The following is a 24385-nucleotide window of genomic DNA, read 5'->3' as shown; positions in this document are numbered from 1 at the left end:
TTTTTCCTTTTTGATTCAACCATATATAAACTTTTTCCTTTTTGAGTTTTGACTCAATCCAATAGAAGTTCATTCTTGCTTTAAGACTCCACCAGATAGGTTATACCTTGGGGTATGCCCTTTTGCATCTGAATTTTCACTGAAATCTCCACCATATAGGTTATACCTTGGGGTATGCCCTTTTGCGTCTAAATTTTCATTGAAGTCGGGTGGATTTAATACTTCAAAGAGATAGGGAAAAGAGAGAGAGAGAGAGTCACTGTTCATTAGAGACTAGGAAAAGAATAACATGAAGAAAAGTCTCAAACACTTTACACGAAAAAATCCATCCATACGACACCAATTTCTAGGGCTCAATCCAAGATTTTGTCATTCCATTGTGCTCCCACGATGCCATGAAACCTTGGGATCCGAAGCCACAGCCGATAAACCTGCAGCATGGGGGACAACGAGGGGTTAGGCATAAAGATGCCTTCATTATACTATGATACAGCCGTTGCATTGGATCGTTGCTCCCTCTATATATATATGGGAGTGATTTTATGCGACAGTTCTAAAATAAAAGATCGCGTTAGGGCTATTTATTTGATTTAAATTTTACAATATAGACTCCTTTCATTCTAAAGATCAATCACAAAAAGTAGAATTTTGAAATAAACAACCTAAAAAGAATTTTTTTAGCTCAATTAACAAAAGATGTCTATTTTAGTGAGATGCTTAAATTTAAGCCTTTTTTTTTTCCAAATTTCTTAAACTACTTTATTATCATTAGATTAACAATATTAAAATAAAATAAAATGATTTTCAATGCATAAAGGCCTAAGTGAGGCGTGTGGAGGTATATAATTAGAGTTTTATATGATTGCCGCATACCCATGAAACAGATGAAAATGTTCTATAAGTCAAGTTTGCTTTATGGGACAAAACGCTAAGCAGTCAACAAACATACCTATACAATCACTGTAGTTGAGATGAAGATGTTGAGATGGATGATAAAACAAGAAAAGATACAATTCCAAATGAATAAATTCCGAAGAACTTAAGCTTAACACTAATAGGTAAAGAAAAGATAGAATTCCAAATGAATAAATTCCGAAGAACTTAAGCTTAACACTAATAGGTAATAAGATGATAGAAAGTAAACTTAAGTGGGCTAACCATGTATACGGCAGACCCAGTACAACTTATATTAAGAGGTACGAGTTAGATTTAAGTAGAAAGCTAAAAAAAGGCAAATGTAGACCCCAAAGGCCATGATTAGAAACAGTAAGAAAAGATATGGGACGTATGGCCTCATTGAGGGTATGACCATTAATAGAGTAGAATGACAGACTAAGATTCATATAACAAACCCCAAATAGTTCACAAAAAGCTTAAATGATGATGATGATTTAGATGTACCTCACTGATGCATACACCCCTAAATTTTGAGGTTAATCCAATTTATAAAAAATTAATTAAGATTTAAACACTATTAGATAATCATGCTACCTGAGACTCTAGATGGTAATGAGCTATGAATGAAATACTATAGAAATTACTCATGAGTGTTTTTAAATGTCTCTCTCTCTCTCTCTCCCTATATATATATATATATATATATATATATATCCAATTTATAAAAAATTAATTAAAATTTAAACACTATTAGATAATCATGCTACCTGTGAGACTCTAGATGGTAATGAGCTATGAATGAAATACTATAGAAATTACTCATGAGTGTTTTTAAATGTCTCTCTACCTCTTTATATATATATATATATATATATATATATATATATATATATATATATATATGGGGGCAATGATCTAATGCAATAGTTGTACCATAGTACAATGCAACCACACTTCTAGAAAACCATGTTTGTGATATTATATGACCCAAAATTGTGCACAAATACTTTTTTCTTAATCAATCTAAAAAGTAATTAATTAATATGCACTGTATATATAGTCAAAATGAGTCACCTCCAACAATGAATCTAAACCATCAATGTGATGAATTTCAAGATGTAGGCCTTTATGAATTGAAAATCATTTTTTTCTTTTTTTAATATTGTTAATCTAATGATAATAAAGTTGTCTAAAAAATTTGGAAAAAAAAATATCACTTTTAAGGCTTAAATCTAAACATCTCACCAAAATAGATATCTTTTGTTAATTGAGCCAAACAAATACTTTCTAGGTTGTTTATTTCAAAATTTTATTTTTTGTGATTGTTCTTTAGAATGAAAGGAGTGTATATTGTAAAATTTGAATCAAACAAATAGCCCTAACCTGATATTTTATTATACAACCGTCAAATGAAATCACTCCCCTACACACACACACACACACATACATATATATATATATATATATATACACCCAAGATCTATTTTTCGAGCATATATTCAATCAATTATTAAAACAGTACAACAATAATTAATTTCTAAACTTGCTAATCATATAACATAAATAGACCGACACACATATAAACAATAAATGGGGAGAAATATCTATAACTAACCAGTTAATATAAATACCAGTCCTTAATTTTACACAGAAAATAAACTTTACTTGCACAATACTTGCTGGTAGATTTATTACAAAAGGAAGAAAACTTACATCATACACTTGCAGTAACTAGCAAACAACTTCCACTCTTCAGGATAAAAACTTGGCAAAGTATGAAAATTACAATCACACATCACACCTTACAATCACTCAATCTCGGAGTGGCTTTCGACACACCACCCGATATACAGTATTTGTTTACAATAAAGACTGAGTATAGACAGAGAGATTGTATTAGAGAGAGAACAGAGACTGTATTAGAGAGAAAACATAGACTTCTAAGAGATTTCAAATGAATATTAGATATTGCAGAAGAAGGAGAGTCAACAGAGGAATAGGATTAAAAATACCTTTTGGGGTGAGTGGAAGCTTCAAGCTCCGTAATGGATGGAAGACAGTGGACAATAGAAGAGAAAGGCTAGAGAGAGGAGAGTAACTAGGAGAGAGAGAATTCAGACTACTTCTTCCGATGCTCTTTCAAGTGGGAGAGTCCCCCTTTTATAGGAGTCGGACCTCAAATTTTATAAATTGCTTTTTATAATTGGAGGCTACATCAAAAGAGTGAGCAGTCCCGTTCAATGACTAAAAGGTCTGGCACAATGTTTTGAAAAGACTAACAGTGAAACAGTAGCCAGGAAAGATCTGTCAACAGCATCTTGCACAATAAATAGTAAAGTCGACAGTATAGTAAAAAGTCGTGTCGGCAGCAGCTTGTACAGTAGGGTTTGTCGATAGCAGTATATAGGAACAGTAAAATATTTTGGTGACTTGACTGGTGGTTGGCTAGTGGCAGGCAAGATGGTCTCAATATTATGGCAGTTTTCAAAAAGCGTCTTCTTTTGGCATTATCGAGTCTTCTGGTGACAACTGTTCTTTTGGAAGGTTTTATTAATGTTGGGTCGGTATTCCGGGCTTCTAAGGAAAATCTATTTTTGGTTGTGCAATCTTCATTTTCTGTAGTAAAATCTTCATCATTTGTTGAAGTTGACATCGCTTCTGCTTCTTCAAACATCTGTAGCAGCTGGCTTTTTTAGTTCTTCTTTGGTGCCTTTTGGATTCGGTTGTTTCATCTTGCTTATGTAAACAACAAGATTATTTTCCTTCTTTTGTTGAACAGGGGAAAGGATTTTTTTTAATTTGATATTTTCGGGATCTATTGCAGTATTCTCATATACATCCCACCATTTTATATATATTTGTTTTCTTAATTTTGGGATATATTCTCAGTTGTGGGTATAATCCTCAATTATTGTATAGGACCATTTCATGATCCATGGAATTTGATAAAAAGCCATAAAGTATAAATGAAGGTCTATTTGGGGGTTTTTATAATTATATTTAGAAAATTTTTGTTGGGACATCTGTATTTTGTCTGGTAAAATCTCTGATCCAGATCCCCAAATCTGAAACTAGTTTTTAAACCAGTTTGGAAATCCAGTTACTACTGGTACTTTTATCTGTAGAAACCAGGTGTGAGAATTATTGCTATTTCGGAGTGAAAAAGCTTTATGCCCGGCATCAATAATTCTAACACCTGGTTTCTACAGATAAAAGTACCAATAGTAACTAGATTTCCAAACTGATTTAAAAACTAGTTTCAGATTTGGGGATCTGGATCAGAGATTTTACCAAACAAAATACAGATGTCCCAACATAAATTTGCTGAATATAATGATAAAAACCCCCAAATAGACCTTCATTTACACTTTATGGCTTTTTATCAAATTCCATGGATCATGAAATGGTCCTATGCCATAACTGAGGATTATACCCACAACTGGGAATATATCCCAAAATTAGGAAAACAAATATATATAGAATGGTGGGATGTATATGAGAATACTGCAATAGATCCCGAAAATATCAAATTAAATAAAATCCTTTCCCCTGTTCAACAAAAGAAGGAAAATAATCTTGTTGTTTACATAAGCAAAGATGAAACAACAGAATCCAAAAGGCACCAAAGAAGAACTAAAAAAACCAGCTACTACATATATTTGAAGAAGCAGAAGCGATGTCAACTTTAACAAATGATGAAGATTTTACTACAGAAAATGAAGATTGCACAACCAAAAATAGATTTTCCTTAGAAGCCCGGAATACCGACCCAACATTAATAAAACCTTCCAGAAGAACAGTTGTCACCAGAAGACTCGATAATGCCAAAAGAAGACGCTTTTTGAAAACTGCCATAATATTGATACCATCTGCCTGCCACTTGTCTGCCACTAGCCAACCACCAGTCAAGTCACCAAAATCTTTTACTGTTCCTAGATACTGCTACCGACAAACCCTACTGTACAAGCTGCTGCCGACACTACTTTTTACTATGCAAGATGCTATCGACACTATGTGTTATTGTGCAAGATGCTGTTGACAGATCTTTCCCGACTACTGTTTCACTTTTAGTCTTTTCAAAACACTGTGCCAGACCTTTTAGTCATTCAATGGAACTGCTCACTCTTTTGACGTAGCCTCCAATTATAAAAAGCAATTTATAAAATTTGAGGTCCGACTCCTATAAAAGGGGGACTCTCCCACTTGAAAGAGCATCAGAAGTAGTCTGAATTCTCTCTCTCTCCTAGTTACTCTCCTCTCTCTAGTCTTTCTCTTCTACTGTCCACTGGCTTCCATCAATTACGGAGCTTGAAGCTTCCACTCACTCCAAAAGGTATTTTTAATCCTACTCCTCTGTTGACTCTCTTTCTTCTGCAATATCTAATATTCATCTGAAATCTCTTTGAAGTATCGGTTTTCTCTCTAATACAGTCTCTGTTCTCTCTCCAATACAATCTCTCTGAAATCTCTCTAAAATCTCTCTGAAACCTCTATGTCTATAATCAGTCTTTATTGTAAACAAATATTGTATATCAGGTGGTGTGTCTAAAGTCACTTCGAGATTGAGTGATTGTAAGGTTTGATATGTGATTGTAATTTTCATACTTTGCCAAGTTTTTATCTTGAGGAGTGGAAGTTGTTTGCTAGTTACTGCAAGTGTATGATGTAAGTTTTCCCCCTTTTGTAATAAATCTACCTGCAAGTATTATGCAAGTAAAGTTTATTTTCTGTGTAAAATTAAAGACTGTCATTTATATTAACTGGTTAGTTATAGATATTTCTCCCCTTTTATTGTTTATATGCGTATCTGCCTATTTATGTTATATGATTAGTGAGTTTAGAAATTAATTATTGTTGCACTACACTGTTTTAATAATTGATTGAATATATGCTCGAAAAATAGATCTTGGGTGTTTTGGTACCAGAGCCATTAGAATCATAGTGGTGAACTGTAGAATGATAATACTATCATAAAAGTTAACAACTTAATAAAATTTAGCATTTAAAGATAGGTCCGAGAGTTGAAACCAAAGTCGTCTTGACCGTTACTGCTGTGAAAGGCCAGAAGGGCCGCTGAGGCATACAGGTCGTAAGAGATTGACTCGTGTATTCATCCGCTATCTTAAATATGGAAAATTTTATTAGGACGCTATCCAATAGGGCAACATCATCATCCAATAGTACACTTAGAATAAAAAATAAAGAGGAAATAATCATTGATAACATTGAAAAACAAATACAAAATTGGAACATATGCAAGGTTCCTATAACTTATATATATAAAAAGGCAATATTTGAATTTAAAACTAGCTATGCCATAAAAATTGTTGAGCAACGTATATCAGTAGATAACAACCAGGAAAGTTTTCAGTCGTTATCAGAGAAAATGATTAAAAAACATAGGACTAAAGAATACAAATATTTACACATAGGATTAATTCAAATAGCAATTAAACCCTTAACTAGACTAGGTTTAAATAACTCTATATTATTATGCCTCCGTGGTAGTAGACATAATAAATTTTCAGACTCTCTGCTAGGAGTAGTTGAGTCTAGCTTTTGTAATGGTCCTATATATTTTAACTGTTTTCCCAACTTTTCAGTCTCCTTAACTGATCCCAACCTTCTTAAAGTTCTAACCTTAAATCTCAAAACACAAAGGTTCGACATGAATCCTGATTCTCAGAACATTGCTTTAATAAATAGGATATGCTACAAGGTAATGAACACCCTCAGCCCAAATGTCCTTCACATGGATACCTAAGGACAAACAACATTCTTGCAGACTAATATAGAAAAATCTCATACGGTTATACCCAAATCTATAACATGGTCTCAAATCATGCTTCCTGATAATTGGACAACACAAAATGAAAACCAACACTATAGAACTCCTGTTAACCGTGAACCAGACCAAATAATAGAATACCCTGATGGTAATACTGAAATCCAAATTAACTCTAATCAAAGGACCAGATTAAATATTTCAAAGGAATCTGTAAGAAGCCCTAGTAAAATACCTACCCCTTCTTAGCATTCTACCTCTTCTATTCATGAAAAACCTATAATAGAAGAATTAACTAGGACAAATAGTAATATTCATATACCCGTCTATAAAGTTTATGAGCCAGATTCATCTAGTCATGAACCAACATTTTCGGATCTCGATTTTAATGTTCTAACTTTACAAAAAGAAGAAAAATTTAGGATGGATACTGAATTCCTCAAAAATGACTATCTTTCTAAGGATAATAAACAAATAAGAGATTGGCATCTGGCAGAATTTCCAAAGGAAATGTTAGATGCCCTTTATAAAAGACATAACAAATTTATAAAACAATCTAAACAAAATATAGGGTATTTTATATGGTTGAAAGCAACCTTGAATGAGAAAAATATTCCAGTTTCTGATGTTGGGCTCCACACATTGGAAAGCCAATATGAAGTCTTCCATACAACTGAGGGAGAAGAAATACAAAGCAAACACCCTCTTGAGAGAAGCCTTCAAATCAAAGGAATATCCAAAGAGAAACCTGAAACAAAAGCTTCTCCATATAAAATAATTTTAAAAGAAAATGAACATCATAGTCATAAGATAGATATAATCCCTCATATCCTGGAACAAAATAATTATACAAACTTGTATTTACAGTCTATTGGTAAACAAACCACTAGAATTGAAAATATAGTAAATAAAACCAAAATTACTCCTAAAGAAGAGAAAAAAAAAGCTGTTATGTTCAAACCCCCTCCAGAGATTAACAAAGGAAGATTCAGCTTAGAAGGAACTAAGAAAAAGGAAGAGAACCAAGAACTGATAGATGAATTGGTTAAAAAATTATCAAAGCTGAATATAAAGGAAGATAGGAAGGGAAAGGAGTTATGGTAGAATCAGAAGCTATGGTCTTACAAGAGGACTCTACTAATGAAATAGAAAAAATAGAAGGAGCCTAAGCTAATTTGGAAATAAATAGAATTGATTATGGGAGAAAATTTAGGCCACCTTCTCATACAAGAATGTATCATTCTAGACCAACTCCTGTAGATATACAGTTCGAAGAAGATTTGATATCAAGTATTGTCTCTTACTCAGGAAGGTCAATTGTTAATTGGAATATTAATGGCATGTCAGATCATCAAATACAAGGTACTATGAAATACATAACCATGTATGCTACAACCTGTAAAATAGCTGGGAGCCATGATCAGGAAGTAGCTAAGGCTATTGTCTGTGGATTTACAGAATGGCTAAGAGGCTGGTGGGATTTTCATATGAATGAAACCGCTAAGCAACAAATTTTGAATGCTACAAGACAAAGGACGATAAAAAACGAATTCAATCAAGATATAATCCAAAGTGAAAGTGATGCGGTTAACACCCTCATTTATACAATAACACTCCATTTTGTTGAAAGTACTTCTTTCTCGAGAAGATAGTAGTACAGACCACTGGAAAGAAAAATTTATACGAAGCTTACCTCACCTTTTTGCCGAAAAGGTAAAAACTAGACTAAAAAATAAACATGGAGGAATAATCTCATATTCTATATATACTTTAGGAGAACTATCTGCTGAGATATGTTCAGAAGGACTTGCCCTTTGTACAGACCTAAAATTAAAACGATAACTCGATAAACAAAGGATGACGGGCAAAAGGAACTAAGAGATTTCTGTAAACAATTTGGATACAATACAATACCATTGTCTAATAAACCCCATAAAAGGATAAATATAAAAAACATAAGATTAATAGAAAGGAAAAATTTGCCCCAAAAAATAGTTTTAAAAGAGCTAAGGGGAAAAGAAAAATACCATGTTATAATTGTGGAAAAGTAGGACATTATTAAATGCAAAATAAAAAAGAAGATTAATACTTTGCAAATAGAAGATAATATCAAAAAACGATTATATCATATTTTACAAATAGATGAAGATTCTGAAAGTAGTACATCTAGTTCCACTTAACCTTTGGTTGGAGAAATAGAGGATGAAAGTTTAACTTTCAGCAGCTCAAAATCTGATAAAGATATGGATATAGAAAGTTGTTCTTGTCACACTCTTACTGAAGAAGATAATCTAATAATAGATTTAATAGATAAAATAATAGACCCAAAAGCAAAAAGAGAAGCTTTGACCCAATTCATACAAATAGCTAAAATTAGAAAGAAACCTTCGCCTCTTATAAAAACTCAAGAGGAATATAGTCTAGCAGAAATTTTAAAAAGAATTAATAAAAAAAGAAAATGTCAATAAAGAACCTTCTATGTCTGAATTAAAACATGAAATCATATAAGTCAAAGATGAATTAATAATCCTAAAAAATAGAATAAGTGTCTTAGAATTAACTTCAAACCTCCAAAACTCTCCTGAAGATATAGATGAGGAATTAGAATTTGATAAAATTATAAATAACTATAATACAAAGCCTTTATCCCCTATAGAAGATATACCATAATCTTCCAGCCAACCTACTAATCAGGTTAATTAGAGTAATAACACAAAAATGGTTTACTCTAGTAAAAATAATAATTAAAAAACGAATACAATTTTCAGTCCCTAGCACTAATAGATTCAGGAGCAGACCTTAACGGCATAAATGAAGGACTTGTTCCTACAAAGTATTTTAGTAAAACAAAACAAATTTTAAATACAACAGATGGGAGCAGATTAATAATAGACTATAAATTACCCAATGCGGCAATATGTAATAATGGAAATTGTTTTGAAATACCTTTTATCATGGTAAAAGGCCTGAGTCAAGCCGTAATACTTGGAACACCCTTTTTGAATCTGTTATATCCACTAAAAATTGATACTTCAGGAATTGAATCAAATATAGATGGACACAATATTAAATTTGAATTTATTGATACACCAGAAAAAAGAAATAAATAATGTCAAACAAACAATTGATAGCAAAGAAAAGTTTCAAAACTATTTAAAAGAAGAAATGAAATACAAATTAATAGATGAAAAGATTTCTCTCCCAAAAAATATAAAAGCTATTTCCGAAATTAAAAAGAAAATAGAAAACGAGATTTGTGCTGACTTACCAAATGCTTTTTGGAACAGAAAAAAGCACATTGTGAGTTTACCTTATGACGAAAATTTTAATGAAAATAATACACCCACCAAAGCTAGGCCCATTCAAATGAACCCTAAACTTCTTGAAATATGTAAAAAAGAGATTAATGAGTTGTTTCAGAAACAGCTAATCAAGAAAAGTTCGTCCCCATGGAGCAGCTCAGCTTTTTACGTCGAAAAGGCCTCAGAAAAGGAAAGAGGAGCACCCAGATTGCTAATAAATTATAAACCTCTGAATAAAATACTAAAATGGATAAGATATCCAATCCCAAATAAGAAAGATTTATTAGATAGACTTGTAAATGCCTGTATCTTCTCTAAATTTGATTCAAAATCAAGATATTGGCATATTCAAATAACTAAAAAAGATAGATATAAGACCGCTTTAATGCCCCATTTGGACAATATGAATAGAACGTAATGCCCTTTGAGCTTAAAACCTTCAGGATTCCAAAATATTATATATATATATATATATATATATATATAGACTTGTCTACATATAGATCATTTATCTTTTGTACATGGAAGTCACGATCATTCTTGCCCCTTAAATTTCAAAATAGATGGTTGTAAGAGTGTTGTTGAATAGACACAAAGTTACAAAAGATAAAATTTGTAGATTTCGTGACCCCAAGCCATCCAATTTAACATCTAATGAGTGAGAATGATTGTAACCTAATGCTCGCTTTGTAGACAATCACATACATATACATATATCTGGGTGTGGTTTCTCAAGTTGCAACCTAAAACAATCCAATTAAAGTGCACCTCCAAATTATATCATAATATGTTGCTGTAAAAAAGCACTAGGATTATCTTAAAATCTATTCTCATATATTTTCATAGCTAATTATAAAATTTTAAACTCCAATTCTCATATATTTTCATAGCTAATTATAAAATTTTAAACTCCAAAAATGGTTAAAATCAAATAGATCTATAAACCTATGAAAATCTTGAAAATGGATGGTCTAGATAACGTGTTACAAGAAGCACCATTTTTGGTACTCAAAATCTTTTTTTTTTTTTCTCATATTCATACATCTCGATATCAAGATGATCAATTAGAGCGTTTTTAACATCAAAAAAATATTTTCCAATGGATTGGTGTGGCGCATATGTAATTCTACATTTTAAGGTTTCAACCTTATATAAACTTTTTCCTGTATATATACGGATGCAGTTGGCATACGGATACATCCGTAGCTGTAGAGGTAAGGTGCACCTTCAAATTTTATCATGGTATATAATTTTGATGTAAAATGTTCTTAAGATTATCTCAAATTCTATTTTTATATCTAATTACAAAATTTTAAATTTCAAAAATGGTTAAAATCAAGTATATCTATAAACATATGAAAATCTTAAAAATAGACAGTGTAGATAATATGTTGTAAAATGCCCTATTTCTGAGACTTAAAATCTTTTTCTTTTTCACAGTCATACCTCTTGATGTCGAGATGATCAATCAAAGGGTTTTTCAACATTAAAACTACCTTTTCCAGTGGATTTTGAGGTGCATCCGTAGTTCTACATTATAAGGTTGCATCCTTATATAATCTTATATATATATATATATATATATATATATATATATATATATATATATATATATATATATATATATATATGGTGAGAGACAGAAAGAAGCTACCGAACACTACATTATCTACAGCAATCATGCTCATGGAATCGCCATGCTCCATTTTCTTTAATTTGAGTGGATGGTGGAGAGCTGGAAATTCAATAGTTTGCTCGCTTCAAGGTGAGAGATACTTCAATTTGAATGGATGGTGGATGTGGTGTTGACTCTCTTTCTCCCTTCCATAGTAGAAAATTAGGGCTCCATTCATATACTCTCTCCTTCCCTTGCACTTGCAGAAAAGAAATAACAGGGATTATAAAGTACCTGAAGAACGGTACATAGAAACCAAGATCCAGTCGCTCCAAGTGACTTCGCATCCTGTTCAAATCAGCTAAAACCTCTAACTTCTCTCAATGCAGAAAGACTGAGACAGTTTCTCTGAAAGTTGAGAGAGAGAGAGAGAGAGAGAGTATTAGTGTGTGCGAGAAAGAGAGAGAGAGAGAGAGAGACAGTGAATTCATGTACGCTCATAGGCATATGTGTGTGTGTGTGAGAGAGAGTGTGAATTCGTGTGCTCGCACATGCATATGAGAGAGTGAGAGAGTGCAGAAGTCTCACTTGTTTCTATATGGACACTGGTGATGATGGATGGAGGCTGCATGGCTATGCGACAAGCTCATCTTCAAGGTAGGTGTACTCAAATGTGAACTCAGTTTTGATTCTTTGGCACCTACAATAACAATGCACAAAAGAATTAAAGGAAACTCTTAACGAATCTTAATTATTTCCCATTACAGCTGCCACAGTGTAACTAAATACATCATTAATCTCAAACAGTTTGAAAGGTGGGAGTCTAAGGTTTGAGAGCATGAGAAGTATATAAATTTTAGTTGTTTCTTTGTTCCCCATGACAAGTACGAGGCGAAGCTAATAAGATAAAGTTCGAAATGTGACACTAAACCAGTAAAAACGTAAAGCCTTGCTAATCAAAATTCCAGTGTTATGGCCACTTACCACCCTTGTGGGAACTCATCATTTGTTATGTGGAAATCGAAGTAGACATATGTTCCCTGTTCAAAATCGTGTGTTGTTATTTTTGGCTCCTCATGCCGCTGAAACCAAGTATTGTACTTCTTGTGGTATCTCCATGACTGCCTTTTCAACTCTCTTGCAGCCAAGTACTGCTGACAAGTGTTCTGCTTAGAAACGACATACTTTGCTATCAGTCGCATAGAAAACCAGATATTCCTTGTTTCTAAGAAGCAAAAAAAAGAATAAAAATCAACCTGTTGGTTATAAAATGCAAAGAACAATGTATCAGAGTCCACTCTCCCCCAAAAGGCAGGGTTCTCAATGATGGGAATCTGAGTTTGAGGGTAGCTTGAAGGGGTTGCGGCAGGATGCTTCTGAAATTAGATCAAACCAAATGCCAAAAATCAAGAAATGCTCAACAACATTTCAAGGGAATAACCACTATAAAGAAGGTCATATGTCTCTGACTTCAACATTTCAAAAAAATTGCAAATAGAGATAAAGTCTCATACAGGGACATATTTGTTTGCACGCTCTGAGTCACTTGGTTGAGGGAGCTTGTTGTAACAAGCTGCTTCAAGCATTTGTAGATTATATAGCTGATCATGCACTGCTCCCAAAGCTGCACTTGATCCACTGAGATTATCACCGATGGCACCAAGATCTGAAACGCTTCTTCGACCAATAATACCAAGACCAACTGAAGATTGGGATGATGGTAAAGGTTGCCCTGGAGATAAATCTGTATCTCTGGGCATTTGACTTTCAGCCAATGAACTAGGACCTGAAACCTGTAGAAGAACAAAATTCATTCCAACTAGTTTGGTTTGGTCATTTCCCAAATATAAAATCACCGAACTACCCCTGAAAAATGATGGGGATAATTTGGTCATTTTAAAAATTTTAAAATATTTTTTATAATTTTATATGGTGCGTGACGGTGTCAAGTACATACACCTAAAATTTTAGCTTAAACTGATTTGCAGAAAAAATATTAAAATTCAAATAGTGGATATGAATTTTGGACCATCAAATCAAGATCTAACGGCTGGGAGCACAACCTAAACTACTACTCATTTTAGGTACAACTTATTAGTAGCTTTATCCTATATATATATGTATTGACAATCAGGACCATGTGTATTCAGACAGGAACCCCAACAAGCAAGCAAAATGCTTAGCCAAAGGAAGGTTAATAAGTATTTCATTGAACTTTTAAAAAAATTACAGGCATTCCTCAAAGTGATTATACAAATGCGAAAGTCCAAACTTACCGGGCTATCTAATGTGTATGAACTCTTTAATTCCTCCTCATTATTCAGGTTCCTCTTGAATGCTAAGCTTGTAGTAGAATCCACATTTGAATCATCTGATGGCTTCTGCTGGGATTGTTGATCTTCTAACTTCCCAGAGACATCTTTTTTTCAATGAAATTAAGTATAAAAAAAAAGCTTTTCAAATTAGATGGCATTTTTTTTTTTACAACAATTTCAAGAATAAAAAAACAATAACTGAAGGACCAAAGCAGAAGTAGAAAACCCACAAGTGCAAAAACAGAAGAAATTAATTAATAAATCACAATTTTAAGTTTAAATACCAGAATCTTTCAATATTCCACTTGAAACCATGGCATTTTGAGCAGAACCCTGTTGCACAATACTCTGTTGTAGTTGTAAACCAGAAGTCAAAGTAGAGAAGCCCTGGGATTGAACACCAATACCTAGTCCGGCTTGACCTGATACAGATGAGCTTTGAGAATTCAACTGCAGCAAATCAAATATTTCACAGTTACGAGCGAAGTAAGGGATAAGATTAAGTTCTTAATGACATTGCAAGTGCTGTGTATTTATAAATTGTGGCATATTGGTGTTGTCAAGAAAAAACACCGAAGTTGTAGCAAAAAAACATAGCCCTATTAGGAAAGATGTGGTATTGAACTTTGTCCAGCTGACAGCATGACAGTAAATAATCAAATTCTTGATATTAGATAATGGGAAATGACCTGCTGCAAAAGGGGGCTTTGTTGTTGGGTAATGAACTGTTTATGATTTCCTCCAGGAAGATGAGGCCCTCCAAGAAGGGTACCGTGACCTTGCTGTTGTACTTGCTGGAGCCGGTAAAGATATTTCTCCCTCTGATCAGGTGCGAATTCAGGTCTTCTAACCTGTCCCTGACACCCCCACGAACAAACTTTCCTCTCACATCAAAAGCAGAGTAAGATATTTTGGATGTGATTTGTTCATAAACGTATTTTAATCTGAGGAAGGCACCAAAATATTTGACATAAATGATCAAGTAAAAGAAAAAGTCAACATTCAATATAAGTGATAAAGAGAAAAGAACAATAATCATCAAACATACACAATTTCAAATAAATAAAAAAGTTTGCATGCATGCATGCATGTTAAAGTGTGGATGTGTATATTCAATACATGAAGGTAGAACTTGCTAACAGATGCCAAATCAAAAGGTCAAAGATCATATGTCTATCAGGAAGATGCTTCCCCATGAATATATAAAAAAGGGCCTTTGGCATGAAAATCATCGCAAAAGTAATCAATAGAAGAAAGCATACCGCCTCAGTCTGATTTTGTAATGAACTCGAACTGTGAGGTCTCCACTGCACTCCTGAAACAACTGAAGGATTGAAAACTCTCCCACTTAAGGTAGCACCATCCACAACGCTGCTAGTTTCGGTTGAACCAGAGCTGTCATTGGACTTAGGGATTGGTTGTTGCAATAGAACCCTATTGGTCAGAGGAGAAACTAGCTGCGGAACTCCACCACTTCCAATTCTTTCATCTGTTCCTGCATTACTTCTCTTTGCCAATTCAGAGATTGCAGGAACTGCACCAAGGGCTCCACCTCCTGAACTCAAGCTCAATGGAACACTAGCTGATGGTTGACTTGGAATACCTCTTCCAATACCTCTTCCTGACCCAACATCACTAAGAGCTGGAGATGGTCTTCTTACGGGAACGTTCGGACTATCATCCTCTTTAGTAGAATTGGCCTGAGTTATAGGTGACAATGGAACTGAAGCACTAGATTCCAAGATACTGCGTGCAGGTCCTGGACTTGGAAGCACTGATGAAGTGGGGGTTACCCCACCTACGCCACGGGCAAGAACACCAGCACTGGAAGTAGTTGTATTAACACCCGTTGCCAAACCAGAACTGATTCCTGAAGGAGCTGAGGAATTTGAAGAACTCAGGATGCCACTTTTGGAAGAAGGTGGCGTCCTAGGTAAGGTATCAGAATTACTATCTTGGGAAGCTGTTTCTTCAGCTTGGTCCCTAATGGTGCTTCCTTGCTGAACATGAGAAACAAAGAAAGCTCAAAAAGGAGAAGTCCAAATACATAAGCTAATTGTTTTAATCAATAAGGCACAACAGAAAAATACTTCGTAGGGTTATAGATTACAACTAAACAACAAAATAACAGGGAATGCCAGATGACACAAGTATTGGGATTTCAAATCTGCAGCACTTCAAACTCCAAGCCTCAGGAAACAGGTCAGTTGTTTCAAGATATCAAAAATTAAAATGCACTTTCTCCATTCAGAATACAACTCACAGATAACTGAGTAGGTGAAGCTGTAACAGAACTCTTCATGCTTAAAGTCCCACTGCCTGCTGTGGAAGAACCGACACCCTACCACAATATATAACATGACGAACACCATGAACCGTCATTTTTTTGCAGGAAAATAATAAAGTACAGTTAGCATAAGGAAACATGTAATCAACAATTTTTCACCTCATAGGACACTGTTAAGTGGGATCATAGTTTAATTCAAATATATATATATATAGAGAGAGAGAGAGAGATAGAGATCTAGAGAGAGAGAGAGAGGAAACAAACAAAACACATGTTATCCCACAATAAAATACCAAACAAAAGAAAAAGAAAAGAAAAACCAAAACAACGTTCAGGTTGTGCCCTATCAATCAAGAAACGAATAAAATAGGCAAATATGAGCCATATGACAGTCCACAATATGTTAAAAAGCTTCTTCATGTGAAGCAAGAGCAGAAGACCAAGTGGAGTAACAATATCTGTGCTGAAATGTTCCAACACATCAACAACTACTAGAGTAAATGTTTTTCAAGTAGTTACAAAAAGTGGGAGAGTGGAGCATATCAAGCATTCGAAATTTTAAAAAAAAAAGGAAAAGAAAGAAAGAAATCTTGAAAAGCAATTAAAGAGTTCTTTTAAAACAGAAAGGCTTATTTTCCAGAGGCTCTTCACCCTCACATACTAAAAAACAGAGAAAATTCAAACAAAGACATGACTGTTGACAATAACTCAACATAGAGTACATGCATAATTTGAGAAAATCCTGCACAAATGTTACCTTAACGAGGCTAGGGGGGCCAATGGGAACAAGATCTTCAAGTGTTTCCACTTTGTCCAACGGTAATGAGTTGTACAGCTCATCAACATCACTAAATTCATCAAAGTCCTCCTTTCAAGGGATAAATCATGAAATAATAGACAAACATAATATTAGCATCCATTCAAAGGTTGGTATGAATCTGCAATAGAACCAAAATGAAAACAATGAAGAAACAAAAACATAGAAACTAAACCTGATTGCGCTCAACGTAATCCTCCACGAAATCCCTAACATCATTTACTTGTTCAGGACTTAATTCATCATTATCCAAAAGTCTCAAAATCAACTCTAGCTTCATGATATGAGCCTTATGCCGGGTAATAGATTCCTCCAAATGCGTCTGCAAAAGGTCAATGTCATAAAAAATGAGATATACACCGAAGATGGAAAGTTTCATAACAGCATGTGCATCAGTCTCAAATGCAAAGACAATAGTGATCAGTTAATCCAAGGACGTGCATGTAAAAAGAATAAAGATAGAATCCTCACCAAAAGGGTATTTTGTAAACGGTTTGTTTATAATAGAAAGAATCATGATAAAATCCTCACCAAAACGGTAACCTGTAAACCATATGTTTATAATAGTATCTGAAAACATACCAGCCGAGGAGGCCTTGTTTTTCCTTTCTTTACAGATAGGCCCTCAACTTCAGCTTCATAGCAGTCGATCTGACCCTCCAAATCTCCCACCTATCACAGATAAGGACAAATTTAAACAGTTACATTTGCATTTAACTGAAGTAAAAAATGAAAAACCAACTTGAAATGCCATTAGTAACAAAGCATACTGTCCAAATTAGAAGCTAAGCTGATATTAACATCAAGCAAGTACTATAGAGCAAGAAAGAAACCTTCCTCTTACCGCAGTGTTTAACCATTCCCTTGTCTCAGCTTTGGCCTTTTCTTTCGGGTCCTATCCCAGAACAAGAAAAGATGCAACAAGTTGGTAATAAATAACAAAGCAAAAATAAATTCCAATTGAAATATATGTAGTACCAACTATTTGATAAAGAAAAAAAAAAAAAAAAGCAATCAAGTTGCTTCTCCAAAACACATATTTTTCATGCACAACTCAAAAAATGCACGTTTTTACTCAAAATAGAAAACTGCAGCTTTTTCTTTTAGTTAGTAAAATCACTCAGACATTTAACTAGTCACCAATGCGTTCTAATTTTTTCCTGTTTAATATTTTCAGCAATGAAAGAACTTCAATTTCCAAGGAAATTTTAAGTTTTTTTTTTTTAAAAAAAGAAAAAAAAAAAAAAAACCAAAAAACGATACTTCCCTTTCTCCAATTAACCAGTATATTTCAGTCCTAATACTCATTTAGATGAAAAGCCAATCTTTACAATAAGATAAATCCCTAAGACATCACAAAACAAGGCCCACAAATCAACCATGGACAGAATAAAACTAACTCAGCTCCAGGAGATAGAGCACTCTCATGCGTGCGCATGCACACACACACACACAGATACACGCATAGTCATGCATACAAAAATATGAACATGCATGGGAAAATATTTGGTAACTCTATTTCAAAACTGTAGAAAAGAATGCCAGAGCCAACAAAATCTGGAATGGGTATTTGTTTGACCTAAATTTTGGGAATCTTTTATCACTAACATTTTCAAGGAGAAGAAAAACAGTTTTGTGTTTTAAAATGCCTAGATTCGATAGCCATTAATAATGGCAAACAACAGTTATTTGAGTGTAATTTAGGTGGAGCACTTTTCTTGACCTCCAAAGCAAATTTGTTTAGACTGATCACTAAGATGAACAAATAAGATACCCAAAATTCAAGTAAAAGAAATCCCCCTTGCCAGTTTTTGCCTGTGGTGTTTTTCGACCGCCATGAGCAATGGGCATACCATATGCTTTCCATATGCGTGTCACATTGGGTAAGTAAACTTCAAGAAACAAAACGTGATCGCTAAAGGATCACAGAAACACAGAGAATAGGATCCTCAGTTATTCAAATATTGGATACTACACGTATAGAACAGAATGCCCAATTATTCAACACTCCAGCACTCATAAAGACTTACAGTTTTCGGTTGTTGGCCTAGCCCTTCTTTTGAGAAGGCCTTTGTCTTAGTTTCCTTTTCGCAAACTTTAAATCGCTCCATTTCACGCTCTATGAGCTTGCGGGCATCCATTAGAGCCTGCTCATAAGATGCACTAACCTATGTCAACATATATAAAAGAATTGATCAAAACCATATACAAAAACAAATCCCAAAAATCTATTCAACAAAATAATATTTAAAAAGAAATAATGAGATAAACACAGTGATATCATCCATTACAACAATAAACAAGATCACTTCCAGGGAAACCACAAAGCATGCAGCAAGAGAGCATATCTTTGAACTTTCAAAGATGTACACCAATCTAAAAGTATACCACTCTATAATTATACATGAAGCAGCATTTAATAGTAAAGATATCCAAAAGTAACTTTATATAAATGGAGCTAGCTAGCCTCATTGGGAAGAACCTAAGGACTGCAGAAACATTTCAAATGACCCATGTCCTTCAGCACACAGAAACTCAACAGCCTATCCACCACCAAGTTGTCCTCCTAGTTACACTAGTGATTTCCATTACAGGAATGGAAGATAACATGTCCAACAATTCGGCAAGCATCTACAGAGAGTACCAGGAACAGATGGTATTCTTTAAATCATTCAATAACGTGGAGAGAGCCACCCAAAATCACAAATTCATGACAAGATCTGAATGCTGCATTCACAAATGAGAACGCCAATCAACAGAGCATGGATCACAACTAAAATCAAATCAAAGCTGCCAACCATGATCAAACAGAATCTGTTACAATTGCTCGTCCCCAATAAGAATCTTCCTAATACAAATGGTCACCTCAAGTACAAAACCCCCAATAGAGAGTATCTACAAAGCCCACACCTGAAAATATCTCTAATAAACACCAGCCAAGATCTACATTAGATTATTCTCACCATCCCAATCCCTTTTATCAATTCCCCACAAAGTAGTCCTGTTCAGTATTCTACCTCATCCAAAGAGGATGCTGACCAAGAAGATGCACATGTTCTTTTCCTTTCAAATTAACAGCTAATGAAGAGGACGCTTATCTAACAGAACAAGTAGCCCTTCTGATCGACCTCATGAACAACCCACGCCACACAGTACCAGCAACCAATTGAACAACCATCCCTCACAGATTATTTCATTATTCTCGCTGCCCATGCAACATAAAAGCCAAGTGAAAAAATTAATATCAGAAGTTTTTTTCAGTGAGAAATTCATATTTTTACACAATATAGAAATGCTCCATTCTCTCAATATCAGGCAAAGAGCAAAAAGGTCTATCACATTGTTATAGCACCTAGGTTTTGGAGTTGGGTTCAATTTTGCATCCATATTTTTGAGCTACTTGTGATAGTGGTTTGCCTTTTTGCTAGTGAAAAGGATCAGGCAATGGGGCATATTTTCAAGGCAATGGAGGTTGCAAGAGAAGAAATCAAGCGGAACTTGAAGCAAGATAAAAAAAACAAAAATCGCTCCATTTTGAAAATTGTAGATGACAAGTGGGATATGCAGCTGGAGAGACTCCTACACCTAGAAGTGTATTTTCTCAACCCTGCTTATTTCTATTCTGATCCTGAGATAGAGAAAAGGGATTCTATCATGGAATCATTTAACAAGTGCAATGTGAGAATCCAACCCGACTCAGATGTTCAAGACAAAGTGTCTATGCAACTTGACTTACATCGTTACTTTACAAGGACACTTAGGACGGACATCGTAGTAAGGCAAAGGACAAAAATATATCCACGTAAGTTGAAGATGTATTTGTCATTTAAATTATTACTCCTTCATAATTAACTTGACCTCTACTTTTTTAAATTCTAACTTTATTAAGATATACGTCTTCTACTTGTTTTTATTTTTAAATGTATTATAGCCTCTTGGTGGGGCAACCATGGACAAATTGGCCCCACTTGCGAAGGATGGCACAACGGATTTTGAACTTGACTTGTGCATCATTCGGCTACAAGCACAACTTCAACACATTTGAGATGGTATATTTTCCATTTACCCTCACATCCTATCAATTTCGTACACTAACTTTCTCGATACTTTTTTTTTTACTAAAAACTTGTAATAGGGAAATGACATATAATAAGACAAGTACATACAAAGAAGAGAAATAGACTCGATCAGAAGAGACTGAACAGCCTTGTTTTCGTTCAATATAATCAGAGCCTGAAGGAGTACCATCTAAAGTGGTTCAAGTTGAAGACCCCATACTTGTGAAAGATTTAGATCCAACAAGTGTATGGTTGGTCGAGCAAAATGCAAGGGACGAGCCAGTATTGGAGGGAGAAAGCTTGACATGGACCCAAGTGCAAAAGGGGGTTGGTTTGGCATTGAGCCCTATAAGGGCTACTAGATCCCAAACCCAGAGAATGGGGAAGGGAGTGGCCCAGGAAAAGGAAGGGGGAAGGGGAAGGGGAAGGAGAAGGTGCAGCCAAAGAGGAGGAGGATGCCAACTTAGAGGAGACACAGGAAGAAGGTTTTTATGAAGAGGAGGATGACTCTTATAATAAGGGCTTGGCATCATCATCAAATTCAGGTGCACTTGATGCTAGACGTTGACCTCATGTTGCTAGTGATGATCAAACTCAACCTCATAATTGATTCCATCATATTTGTGGGTGAAGGAGACTACTTTTTGTATTTTATGGCCTTTTATTGTTAAATATGACTTTTTTTTATGAGTAATCTGTTGTGACTTGTGACTTGTGACTTGCGAGATTTAATAGACATCTCAAGTTGCCTTTATCTTTTAATGTTGCTTTTAAGTATTACCGATTTTATTTACAGATTTACAGTTTAAAGTCGTGTATGTTTATGTTTGATATGTACTTCTGACTTCTGAACAATATATTACATACAAATCTCACTTCTTAAATAAAAAAATGGAATTCTAGGTGCCGGCCTAGACAGCCGCATTTGCCTTCTTGAACATAGCACATGCCATAATTTTGTTTCTATTCCTTTCCTTCACATAGACAATTTGAAGTAACCTTTGGATCCCCAGAGTTTTCTTTTTCTCTCTTTTTTGATCAAACAAATGAATTTACATTGAAGACCTTGAACCCTCCCTAAAAGATATTACATTCAATATCTTGGGTGATGGGTCGATAATCCAAGAGAATGGAGAGATTGAGGAGTATTAAATTAGAGCTGGGTGGGCAGAAGTGGAGAGGTGCATCCAGAGTTTTATGTTATCGCCGCATACTAATGAAACTGAAGGGCAAGTTCTATAGGACAACTGTAAGACCAATCATGCTTATAGGACGGAATGTTGGGCGGTGAAGATTCAACATATTTATAGGATGAGAGTAGTTGAGATGAGGATGTTGATGTGGATTAGTGGCAAGGCAAGAAAATATAGGATTCGAATGAATACATCCGAGGGGACTTTGGGGTGGTTGTAATAGACGATTAGAAGAAAAGAAGACTTGAGTGGGCTAGCCATGTGCAGCATAGACCTAATACAACATCAGTTAGAAGGGGAGATTTGGTTCTAGTGAAAGGCTTTAAAAAGGTAAGTGGAAGGCCCAAAAGGATATGGATGGAAGTAGTGAAAAGAGATATGATGACTTATGGTCTGACTGAGGGTATGATCCTTAATAGAGCAAAATAGTAGAAGATTTGTGTAGCCGACCCCAAGAAGTTGGGATAAGGCTCGGCTGATTATGATGATGATGATGATCCCTTACTGTAAAACAACTCCCCACTGTAATACATCTATTCCAGCATAATCACCCCACTAAAATCATATCAAAGGCCTCTTCCTCACTGCCTTACCTTGTCCAAACCTATACCCCATTCCCATACCGTGGAAAAATGCACCCCTAGCAGTAATAATCAAAATGGGATTCCTCATTTGACATTTAGAAGCATCATTAAATGTGGTCATCAAATCAAAATAACAATTGGACAATATAACAAAACAAAATAAATATTAGTGAAGCTGAGTAATGTAAATCAAATTCCACAAAGAATGGCATGTAAGCCAGGCTGACTCTCAATCATATCCACATGTAATCGAATACTAATGGAAATCAAAGCAAATTCAAGCAAATCCAATGCAAAATTTTGCATAGAAATTTGTGGAGTGTGTTGCATGGCGAAAAAGATATTAGAGAGAGTTTCAACTCCAGCACCCTCAAATCTAAAATAGATATTGAGATGCACAAAAAAAAAGTTCAAATAACTCGATTAAATCAAGTCCTAAACCCTATTGTTCAGAGAAAAAAGGGCATAATTTCTGCAGCCAGATTTCACAATCCTATGTATCAAACTACACGGAATACTTAACAATATCAAAAATCAACAATGAACATACATTTCTACGTAATCCACAGACAATTCTATCATATTCACAGATAATATCACACATAAAAATACCAGCATTGCAATCAAGAACAGAAGCCTGGAAAGGAAGTTGAGAAAACTGGAGTAAAGAAATATAACAACCAAGTGAGTAGACGGAATTCAATACTGACTTTCTTGTCCTTGATTTCGCTAGACTGAATCCATGTCTTGATCTGGTCCCTGTACCTTTGGAGTTTCTTAATCTCCTTCTTCAAATCTGCTTCAAATTTCTCCTTCTGATTTGCATTCTCAGTGTCATATACCTGAAAAGCCATAGCCAAAATAAAGGACTCAGTAACAGTCAAGGGAAATAAAACATCTCAATCGACCACCAATGAACTCCAAGTTATCCCGATACAGAAAGGCTAGCACCATAGCGGCTACTAATATCAACAGAAGCAGGAAGAACATGGGTATATAAACTAGGTTTTCATAAGAAGGAGCATGACCTTGTTCCAAATGCTATCAAAGACATCAACGCCTTCCTGAACCTTTTTCAACACCCTATCGATCTCCCCCTGGAGTTTGCGGCTTGCTCCCATGGTGATATTGCAGAGAATTAACCAGAAAGGGGGATTCAGTCATCAAAGCTTGCAAACTGCGCCCAAGTGGCGATTGTTCCTGTTACAGATAAATAGTAAATAAGCAGAGTCGAATCGAGAATCAAAAGCATTGAAACTGTGCCTCAATGGAAATTAGGGTTGAAAAAGCACAAACTATGGCACAGATCAGGGCAAAAGAACGTCAATTTACTATTGTTTGGGATTGCAGAGGACGAGTAGACTGAAAACTGACTGTGTTTTCCTTCCTCGAAGACTGAGAGAGAAAGAGAGTGCGAGGGTTGGGATCCGAAAAGTAATAGAGGTGAGGAAGAGAGAGAAAGTGTCTAGAGAGAGAAATGAGGGTTTTGGGCCTTTGTGAACTCCTTGGCAGGGCAAAACGGCCACTTGGGC

At 34.8% G+C, this 24385-nt stretch overlaps 1 protein-coding gene across 13 annotated transcripts; it reads right to left on the bottom strand.

Moving 5' to 3' along the window:
* Positions 1-24385, bottom strand: LOC18436110 (uncharacterized). 13 transcript variants are annotated; one of them, XM_088874849.1, is made up of 20 exons: positions 24186-24385; positions 23882-24053; positions 23564-23695; positions 19049-19186; positions 17863-17913; positions 17601-17690; positions 17194-17340; positions 16959-17069; positions 16178-16255; positions 15177-15914; positions 14604-14858; positions 14199-14364; positions 13876-14018; positions 13114-13392; positions 12856-12975; positions 12584-12765; positions 12188-12299; positions 11894-12007; positions 7279-7430; positions 1-431 (listed from the first exon to the last, which is right to left on the bottom strand). In XM_088874849.1, the coding sequence occupies exons 2-11, from the start codon at positions 23972-23974 to the stop codon at positions 14841-14843; spliced, it is 1596 nt and encodes a 531-aa protein (XP_088730975.1). In that variant the 5' UTR covers positions 23975-24053; positions 24186-24385; the 3' UTR covers positions 1-431; positions 7279-7430; positions 11894-12007; positions 12188-12299; positions 12584-12765; positions 12856-12975; positions 13114-13392; positions 13876-14018; positions 14199-14364; positions 14604-14840. The 13 variants fall into 13 exon arrangements, with proteins under 13 accessions (XP_088730975.1, XP_088730971.1, XP_088730966.1 ...); XM_088874845.1 differs by having other exon boundaries at positions 14604-14791; XM_088874840.1 differs by having other exon boundaries at positions 14604-14771.

Source organism: Amborella trichopoda, chromosome 8 (genome assembly GCF_054954075.1).
Source record: "Amborella trichopoda isolate Santa Cruz 75 chromosome 8, AtrichopodaSantaCruz75HAP2 v2.0, whole genome shotgun sequence".
Classification (NCBI taxonomy): Eukaryota; Viridiplantae; Streptophyta; class Magnoliopsida; order Amborellales; family Amborellaceae; genus Amborella; species Amborella trichopoda.
This window is presented reverse-complemented; position numbering and strand designations above follow the sequence as displayed.

Coding starts and splice junctions, on each gene's coding strand:
- LOC18436110 (XM_088874839.1), bottom strand. CDS start 23,974: ATGGGAGCAAGCCGCAAACTCCAGGGGGAGATCGATAGGGTGTTGAAA. Junction 23,696..23,881: donor TTGATAGCATTTGGAACAAG/GTCATGCTCCTT, acceptor ATGGCTTTTCAG/GTATATGACACTGAGAATGC. Junction 17,341..17,600: donor AAACAAGGCCTCCTCGGCTG/GTATGTTTTCAG, acceptor GACCTTTTGCAG/ACGCATTTGGAGGAATCTAT.